Below are 10,077 nucleotides of genomic sequence, written 5' to 3'. Positions count from 1 at the left end.
TGCTTACGTCTATGCTTACGCGGTAATACGCACGCGTTAAGAAGTTTGGGACGAACTCAAACTATTTAGTCTGTCGGTATTTCTGGTGACTTGACGTTCGAGTAAATTGTTCAGAATAGTCGATCATCACACACAACGAGGGTCGTTGGTGACAAGAGCCTTGCCACTTAGCTGTATTCTGAGCTTACGACCGTAAGGTTGCTGCTCTTGACCAATGGGCCGGGGTTGCCAGCTTCCGCTTATAACAAGCAAGCGGGTTTTCGGCTTCATTTTTCACCGAGTCGCTTGTAGAATTTTCCAGTTGCTTGTCGCGTTTTTCTGGGCTGTTTTCGATCTTACTGCTCCTCACGTTCACCAGTACAGCCTTTGTCGATGACTTTGTGTAGTTGAGTGTTGTAATTCAAACACGCGCTGGAGTATTCAACAAGCATTATTCATGCACTGGCAAACGTGCATTAAGAAGAGTAAAGACTACCACTATAAGACCTATGTTACAATGTAAAACTTTCGCTCATAGTTCCGCATACCTGTCTCTTCGTAATTTGAGTGACTTCGTATTATAATTAAAGAATATTTTCAAGAATGAGAAAAATTTATAAAGCGCCGCTTTTTTTGGCTCTTTTTGGCAGAGTATTTGCTTGTTAGCTCGGCACCATCTGGCAACTCTGCCAACGGGTAACCCGCTTACTTGACGGTAGTAAAGATAGTTATTGCGCATCGCAGTGAGCTCCACACACTCTTAAGAAAGATCATAGATTATGTGTGACTCCTTTCGGGGAGTTCTGACTTGCCTCGTATTTGACCTCTCTTTAAAGAGTCACGTTAACTCTCTTGTGGGGTCCAACGACTCTCCGAAGAGAGTGTAATGGTCTCCAAAGAGAGCTGACGTGGAACTCTTTAAAGAGAGTCAAATACGAGGCAAGTCAAGGCTCCACGAAAAGGAGTCTAAAGATTCTTGTTTTTTTTTCCCTTAGATGCATATGCGATTAGAAAGCGCATAATTCTCACCACCTGGCGCGCACAGAAATATCTGATGAGAGCTTGACAGCGATAAACTGTGCCGACAGTTTACAGCGGCGTATCCAGAAATATTTTTCAAGCGGTATTTGACGCCGTCCATAAGACAGAGAAAGGAAAGAAAGCCGGCGCCCAAACAATACCTCAAGTCATTTTTCTGCTTCAGTAAAGGGAAAGGGTTAGTTCTTTCGTTCGCTGTAAGATCTACATAAAAATACGAGTGGAAAGGAGGGGTAGAGGGGAGCTCAGAAAATTTCGGGGTGTTTCCGACACCGGGGGAAACGCGCCCCCTGGTTACGCTCCTGACAATTTAATTATGGTATTCTTCACGGACAGTAAACTACAGTTTATATATTTATTTCTTGCCGCACAATATTGGGCAAGATTGATAAACTTGCACGTGATGTCATGGACGCAGCTTCTCGAAGTAACACTGCTACTACACATGGCGGCTTTGATGAGCAGCACAATCACAATGCGGCTAATCTACTTCAATGTTAATACGATGCGGCTGAACGTCGTTGCCCTTCGCGCCATGAATAACGTAAGAACCTGCAATGCCAGTAGGCGTGCGCAGGGGGGGGTGGGGGGAGTTCATCGCCACGCCCCCCCTCCCCCCTTACTAAGTCATGGTATGAGGCAGACTTTGCGCCCCCCACCTCCTCTCTTAGGTGGCTAAGTGGGGCGACACCCCCCCCCCCCCTGTCCCCGTGCACATGCCTATGCACTGATACATTAGACATATCACAAACTTCGCGTCTCACCATGGATGCTGGTGCTCCAACTTCGCTGTTTTGTCAGTGCAATACATCTATTCCATCTTGTCCTTAGACGTGAGAGTGTCACCATGGGAGTCATGACCATAGAGTTTCGTGATCGTACTAGAGGGACATCTGGCGCTAGTGTCTACCCTTACGAAAATGCCAGATATGGCCATATTGTTTTTTAAGGCGTATATGATCAAATTAGGGAATATAGTCATATAGGATATAATTTATATAATTATAAAAGTGTTCATATAAGTCATATGTGTGGCCTGGCGCCGCTTTGTCGAAAGACCAATTAACTTCAGCAAAACGTTCAGCAGTCCTGGCCACTTCGCCCCCTTGACCCTTTTAGGCTGACCACTTCAAATCAGCTTACAAGGTTCACTACGAGCCATTCTTTTATCGGAAAGAAAAGCCCAAACGCAACAATAAACGAAGCCACAAGTGCATGTCGTACGAAGCCGCAAGCACGAAGATTAGACAAATTCATGGACTACCCACCGTTCACATGGTGGCTGAACGATCGCATTGCCACAGTTCCATCTAGCAAATGTTCTAGGAGACTCTGTGATTAGGACAACCAAGCACGCCTTATCTGACTTCGGTGTTGATAAGATGTTAAAAAGGTGTTTAGAGTGACACGCAGATGCGGTTCGTGCTGCCCAATGTAGTAAAGGGCGCGAATTCGCATCGTGCCAAAGAAAGACGAGTACTTCAAGCATATTTTTTTTTCTTGACATTTTTTTCACCCTCTTTTTAGTCGCTCTTATGTACACAAAAAAAAATGATGCGAGGGACACCCGAGTTGTTTTTGTTTTTTCACCGGCAGAGTATAACAGCACGACTGTCGCTTGTTGCGTCTTCGCACAGCACTCCTCGGTGTGATTTGTTGCTTGCTTTTTGATCCGCTTGTTCTTCTTTCGACGGCCCCTCAGTATCACGCATTGTCCGTTGCACAAAGACCGCAGCCGTGATTCTCTCCCTCGGCTATAGGTTGAGAAGGTGTGAAGTGCACGCACGAAATATTCGTATCAAATATTGTTATCCCCCAGCGAGTCCAGTCGACGGTCCTAAACCGGAATAACAATGATAGTTGTCGGGGTTTTACGTCTCGAAACCACGATATGACCATGCGTGACGCCGCAGTGGAAAGCTCCGGAAATTTCGGCCACCTGGGGTTGTTTAACGTATACGTAAATCTAAGCACACGGGCCTCTTAGAGCTTTTCGCATCCATCGAAATGCGGCCGGCCGGGATTCGATCCCGCGACCTTCGGGTCGCCAGTCGAGCTCCACAACCACAAGACCACCGCGGCGGGCTTTTATACACCGTCTGATCCGGCAAAAGAAAATAATAACAACATTAAATTCCCGCGTCTCGCGTGCCCAGGACCAGGATACGATGACCGGGAACGCTGAAGTGTGGAAGTCTGAATTAATTTTGACCACGTGGTACTCTCACAAGAGCCCCTAAGTAAATTTCTTGCATTTTCTCCACATCGAAATGCAGCCACCAATCGAGTCCGTGCCCTCATGCTTTGCCGCTATAACACTGGCGGTTGAGCAATAAAAAAACGAGACAGAAAGACGCGAGTATGCTTGGACAAGTGAATTCTATTCAGCGGACCACATACGTCGCCTCATATTGAACTGACTTGAGTCGCACTCGAATCGATTCGAAAGCGTAACAAATACGGTTTTAATAATAGCGTTAGTTCATTTTTAGGTTGCCGTCAACTGGACTCGTGGCTTCTTTTCTTCGGCCGCCAGATCGCCTTCGCGTGGAGCGAGAGCCAAAGGGAAAGAGAGAGAAAGATGGAGTAAGAAGATGAAAGAAAGAAAAGAGCACGGCGAGCGGGCAAGCGAAGGCAGGCCAGGAGCTTGTCGTCCGGGGCGCGCACATTCCGGGGCCACTCCCCAGGCGGTGGCGGGAGAGGAGGACGAGAGAGGGGCTGTCTCCGGAAATTTGATAAGGAGAGGAGGACATAGGGAGCTCCGCCGCCGAGCGCAAACACGCACACACGCACGCAAGGTCGTTTCGTCGTGGCAGCGTCGTCGCCTTTCGCCATCTTCCTCGATGAACCGTCGTCGACACCGCCGCTTGAGGGCAGAGATCGAATTCGGGAGAAGGAGGGGCGACGGCCACGGAGGAAGGAAAAGAAGAAGAAGAGAGAAGGGTTGAGGAGCGGCCGCTCGCTTGTCTGTCAATGGCCGAAAACGAGGTGCCCGGCCAGGCTGTGCGCAGCAGAGTCGTGCACGGTCGCACCTTCGGGCTGTGCCCGATTTTCTTCACTCGGCGTGGTGGTGAACGTGTGATTCCGTTCCGGCCTCCGACGGGTTTCAGCCGCGAAGTGTCTTTTCTCACAACCCGTCGTCTCCGCTTGTTTCTCATTTGCTCAAAAGAAAGAAAAAAAAAAATCCGACGCGGCTATGGAGTGTTCAGCGTAGTGGTTTCGGCTTTCCTCGAACCCAAAAGCTGCTTCGCTTGGGGCTCCTTTTGAACCCACGGTTGAGGAAAGGGTTTCCTCCCTCCCCTCAAGCCGTCATGAGCGAGAGAAACAAGAAAAAAAAATTGAGGGACACACCGTAGAAATGGTGAAAAACGCGTAAAAAGAAAAATGAAATACACGATAGTTCCTTAGAGTCCACGTATTTTCCCCCGCCGTTGCCCAACCATCGGTGCCGTACACTTGGCTTCTCAGCTTTCGTTCCGGAGCTGCGTGCCAGATGGCGACACTATCGTCTTTCCTTTAGGCGCACGCGTAGTAGTGGCGGCTTCGAGGGAGAGGAGACGTCTCTCTCACTCTCTCCGGCCTTCTCTCACGGGGATGGGCGGTGCTGCGGGAGGTGACGTCACCAGACGGGCGTTTCGCTGATTGGCGGGTGGTTGAGCGGGGCGAAGCCGCTGTCGGCGCGCGAGGGTGCCCCGTAGGGCTCGGCCCCCTGCAGGCTGAGCACGGCGTCGGGGCTGGGTCCGCCGCGCGGCTGCTGCTGCGACGACGGCGGAGGCTGCAGGTAGGGCGCGTCCGAACCCAGGTTTACGCTCCCTGCGCAGGAGGAAAAAAAAAACACGAAACAACCACGCGGTACGTTAATGCAGGTCGGATAAATGTGCGAGCAATTCTTAAGAGTGAACACGAGAGTAACAGTTTGGGCGAGTTGGTATCCTATGACGTTCCGTGTGTTTAGCGCAACTCAAGAGTGAAAGGAAACGAAGGTAACGGTAGAAGGGACGACAAGACGACAGCGTGAGCACTATCGAACCCGGGGCCTTTGAAGTAGCGCTCACGCTGTCGTCTTGTCTGCCGTCTACCCGTACCTTTGTTTCCTTTTACTCTGAGTTGCGCTAAACACTCAGAACGTCTTAGATTGAAGTTCGCGCTCACTTTTAAAGGCTGAACTAGGGACAAAACAGCGCTGCTTCGTATGAAACGAAGTGTGTTTTGGTTTTGTTGGCCGAATAGCTAAGAAGACAGGGTGAGTTTACTGCATAAGTCGCAGATTAGGAAAATGCACGTCTTATCTTGTAGTCAGGTCAAGCATTAGTATCGGCTATAAGTAATGCCGGTGTCGCACGGTGCACTGCTGATCGCGAACGAGCCCTATCAGGATCAAATTTCTTAACAGTCATTGGCTCCGTTATGCAGCTTGCGTTAAAGAGCCAATCGCGATCGTGAAACTCGGTCCAATTAGGCGCGATCGCGCTCGAAAGTGACCGTGTGACACCGGTGTAAGTCATCATTTTTTTTTTATTTTAGATAAAGCTCGTCTATTGGGCCTCCGTTAAAAGAATAAATCTCAGTTGATAGATGTGCACGTAATTTTTCGTTTGGTTTTTTCATGAGACTTTCTTTTTTCCTTCCGTATACGGTAACTGTTCTGTCGCAAGCCTTGCCTGCGACATGGACGTATAGAAATAATGTAGCGCGCATTTGTGCGTCGGCACTTCCTCCTGCACGCTTGAGAGAAGCGCAATTTTATGTGGCAGCCTCATAGAACGTACTGCAGAATGAAAGCGGCGCACGTTTGTCCCCCAAAGCCTGTCCATCCGCGCCGTGTTCCTGCAGTGCTCTATGTGCTGAACTTTTCTCTTAAACGTCAGCAAACTGGCGTTCATTATAAAGAAGCGAAGCGTTCTTTTATCTTTTTTTGTTGGCATCGTGTTTCGCCCGATAGGCGTCCTATAAGGCGTTCTTTCAAGAAGAGGTTGTCACTATATGGAGAAGAAAACGGATCTTCCATTTCCACGGCTCTTTTACTGCGGCGCGGTAACACATCTGCGATTTTCTATCATCCTGCCATGTATTTCGGAGTACCACTTTGGCGTTTCTGCAGGTCCTTTTTTTTTTTTTTTTTTGCTTCTGCAAGTGCAAATAACACGCGTACTAGGCTGCCCCCGAACAAAATGGAAATCAATGGCGTCACAATTAGAGACCTGCCGTACGGGAGTTCGGTCCGTGTTCATGGATACGGATGAACTGTACGTGATATCGCTCCTTACGTGCAACATGTCATCTATCCGTGTTAGCAGACCGTGAGGCCGGCCCTATATACCGACATACAAATATACGTCATTGAAGGCATACCTGGTCCGGAGTGCGAGTCGAGGGGTCCCCCTGAGCCCTGACCTTGAGGTCCTGATCCCGTAGGCGGGAAGGGCATGCCGTCGGGTCCCGGCGGAGGAGGAGGGGGAGGAGGTTGCTGACCCGGGAAGAAGTCGTAGAAGCCCGCCTGGGGACCGTAACCGAAGTCGGCCGGGTTCGACGAATCTGCGAAGCCAGGATTGTTGTATAAGACGACGTGAACTTGAACAAAGGCGTCAGTGTGTACTATGTCTTCAACATCGTTTTCTCTCTTTCTCATATAACGATGGTAAATATACAGGCACTCCTGCGCAACTCTCTGTTTCTCAATGGTCGCGATATTTGTCGACAGTTTTTCAGCCATGCATAGTTGTAGAGGCATCGCGGACGTCTTTACGAAATATTGCACCGAGTGCGCAAAGATTGTGTGCAACGGATCCACGATTGCTAATAAAAAATACTAAGTAAACGAGCTTGTCAGCCAAATAAGTTGAATTGAAAGCGCCAGCAGCGAGCAGGTATACACCCAAGTAAAAACTGCACATATAAGGCATGAAATTTGCTCTAAGATTTAACCAGCACAAAGACTGACGCGTCACCAGGCGGTTTCTACGATTTTCGTTTCTCTCTCTCTCTTCTTTTTACTGAATGTGGCATTCATCAAATTATTCGAACAAACCATACAGCGAATAACCTGTACGGTTTCTTGACTTATACATGCACGACGCAAGTGTTGTTTTCCGGCGCCCCTTTTTTTCTGTACATATCAAGTTATATGTATCAATCTCACTTGCCTTGTAGCGAAAAGCATTATGAAAGGAAACGTAAACCGAGGCTGCGCGATTCCTTTCGTTTATAATTCTAGATCACGAGATGCACATAATTACGTCACTCCGTAACAACTAATTAGATGCGGTCATGACGACGCCCATGTACATAATTTATTCTCTCGCGCTACATTAGCCGCGATATCGTTCCTGCACATCCGGTATATAGGAATATGGAGGTTCGCTATATTATTGTACGTTTAAATTGATGGTTATAAAAGAGAGAGAGAGGTGACATTGTTGCCAGATATAGTCACGCATGCATGGCGCAGTTTGACCAAGCAACCGAGATACTTTAATGCGAGGCTGTAATCGCACTCAGCGGAGCTAATTGTTTATATTATGTCACCGCCCGTGCGATTTCTCATATCTCGCGGGCTTACTTTATCAGCCGGGGGGAATGAGCGCGCAATCAGTACGTTGTTGAAAATAGCGCAGTTAGACGCCATTTTAACATGCCTACATATTCCTCATCGATGTTAAATGGGTGCATACTTGTCAAGTTACAGATATAATTATGACTGATTAATGAAACCTCATTAAAGAAAAAAGTTAGTAGGGACTACACCAGTCTACTGGAAACAATATGTACTAGGTCTGTTCCACGTAACTCCGTTCCTGTTTTTCTAAATCATGCTGCTTGACAGTTGGGACGTTCTGTATAGCTCAGGTAGCCTATATATGCCTTTCTGCGAACAAACTTTTCTTTCTTTCTTTCTTTCTTTCTTTCTTCCTTTCTTTCTTTCTTTCTTTCTTTCTTTCTTTCTTTCTTTCTTTCTTTCTTTCTTTCTTTCTTTCTTTCTTTCTTTCTTTCTTTCACTCTCTGCCCTCTATGAAATCTGTACACAAATTCTTCGTTTATTGGGTGATATGGAAGGAAAATTATATGCTAAATGTTGTACTTGGACATTTGCGGCAACGAAGAAGAAAATAAATTTATTACAACACTCGGATACTGCTTCTTCGCTGAAATGCAAGACGCGAACCCGCTACTTCGTGCATTATGCCACATAAAAACCGGAGAGGTCCTTGCGAACCCTCCCCACATCACCGTCATCACTGAAACACCCTTTTCCGCTGATAATGTCCGATAGACAACCTCATCGAGTCTCGACAGGAGACGCGGCATTGAGGTCGTCCCGCGCAGGAAAAGACGTCATTCGTGGTGTCTCGTGCATGCACGTGAATGAGATATTCGGGTCAACCGCGCCTCGGCCGGTCGCGAAGAGGCCGTGGACTGAAAAGACACGGGTGTGATACGCGGCGAGTCGACGAGTGACCGTCACCGTCGTGCATATGTATGACGAAAGGTCACAAAACATGCGAGTAGCGTAAGTATACTAAAAAAATAATAAAGCGACCTTAGAATCTTTTTTTGTAGGTCCTGACTTGCCACGTATATGACTATCTTTGAAGAGACGCGTGAACTCTGGAGATACGCAATTACACTCTCGTCATAGAGTCGTGCGACCCGAAAGAGAGTTAACGTCTCTCCTTAAAGAGAGTGATACACGTGGCAAGTCACCTATATAGGGGCTCGCCTAAAATAGTAACACATACCCTTTTCCTTTTTTTCTTAAGAATGCAGGGCGACGTTTGCGGTTTTACTTGCTTTATTCCATGGGCGCCAATAGCTGCGTGACACCGGTGTGAAAAACGGCCATAAATATCTGTATGCATAGCAGAGTTTTCTTTAATCTAATTTCTTTATCGCAAGTCGTATTTACTGTACCCCACTTAACAAGAGCACAGCCAAGTGCACTCTGAGGAAAAAGAGAGTATTTTGACTCCTTTTGGGGAGTCAACACTGGCCACGCATATGACTTTCTTTAAAGAGTCACGTTAACTCTCTTGTGAATCACACGACTCTCCGAAGAGAGTATAATGACCCCCAAAGAGAGTTGACGTGCCTCTTTAAAGAGAGCTATCTACGTGGCAAGTCAAGACTCCCCGAAGGGAGTCACACATACTCCTTTTTTTCTTATCGTGCGGAAATGGAGCTAATTTTTGTTTGTCTCCGCTGATTTCTCTTTCTTCACCGTTTGTGGTTTATGTACAACACGCTGCGCGCACGCAAATTACGCGGAAATGGAATGCGAATATGTGCAAGCCAACACATTCTTGCCAGCATGTGTATACCGTATATTCGCACGTGTATACATAAGAATGGGCGTGCACACTTCGTCATCCTGTCGGTGGTCTCGTCTGGGGGACGTTCGTTCGGCAAGTGCGCAACCATCGCGAGCGTCATGCTGCGGGTGCAACACGCGCAGGTCACGTTCGTCGCACCGAACGGTCGCGTATATATACCGCTGGCACTTCCTGCAATGATACATGCAGGTATGCGAGCGGGAGTCGCCTTCGACAAAAGCCTTCACGCTGCCGTCAAGCCTGACCCTGGACACGGAGGATGAAGCGGTCAAGTGACGGAAGAAGACACGGTGTACACCGGGCCGATCCGTCGCGACTTACACACTTGACGAGGTATGGTATACACGCCGGGAGGGCTGGTATATACATACGGCGACCTCCGCGTGTAGTTTCTATATCTTCTTCTTCATCAATACGAGCGTAAAGCCGAAATTTGTTCCTTTTGTTGTCCAAGTCGTCACCGCAGGACGAGAGGGCGTCTTCCTCCCCGAAGTCCTCGCGAGAGGACTCTCTCGTCGGTAGAGTGACGCGGACACCCGCCGACACGTGCGCGATGGAGACGGAAGGCGGTGGCAAAGGGACGTGGAAGGCGCACGCGTTTTCTTCCGAGCGGGTCAATGCATGCACGTTCCTCGGGCGCAGCAGAGGCGTGATGAAGCAGGTCGACCGGTGCCGCTCTTCCATCACGCGCCGCCACCGGAGCGGCGGCGGCGGCACCGAGTAGTATACCAAC

At 48.4% G+C, this 10,077-nt stretch overlaps 1 protein-coding gene across 1 annotated transcript in view; it reads right to left on the bottom strand.

Moving 5' to 3' along the window:
- Window positions 1–2,521: 2,521 nt before the first annotated feature.
- LOC119390537 (LIM/homeobox protein Lhx5) overlaps window positions 2,522–10,077 on the bottom strand; it is a 182,707-nt gene continuing 175,151 nt past the window's right edge. The window contains exons 6-7 of the mRNA XM_037658147.2: window positions 6,370–6,552; window positions 2,522–4,830 (exon numbers count right to left, since the gene is read on the bottom strand). Of these exons, the coding sequence (XP_037514075.1) occupies window positions 4,637–4,830; window positions 6,370–6,552 (377 nt within the window). The 3' untranslated portion in view covers window positions 2,522–4,636. The remainder of the gene's footprint in view (window positions 4,831–6,369; window positions 6,553–10,077) is intronic.

Source organism: Rhipicephalus sanguineus, chromosome 4 (genome assembly GCF_013339695.2).
Source record: "Rhipicephalus sanguineus isolate Rsan-2018 chromosome 4, BIME_Rsan_1.4, whole genome shotgun sequence".
NCBI classification, from domain to species: domain Eukaryota; kingdom Metazoa; phylum Arthropoda; class Arachnida; order Ixodida; family Ixodidae; genus Rhipicephalus; species Rhipicephalus sanguineus.
Note: the sequence above shows the minus strand (reverse complement) of the source record. Positions and strands in the feature narration are given on the sequence as shown.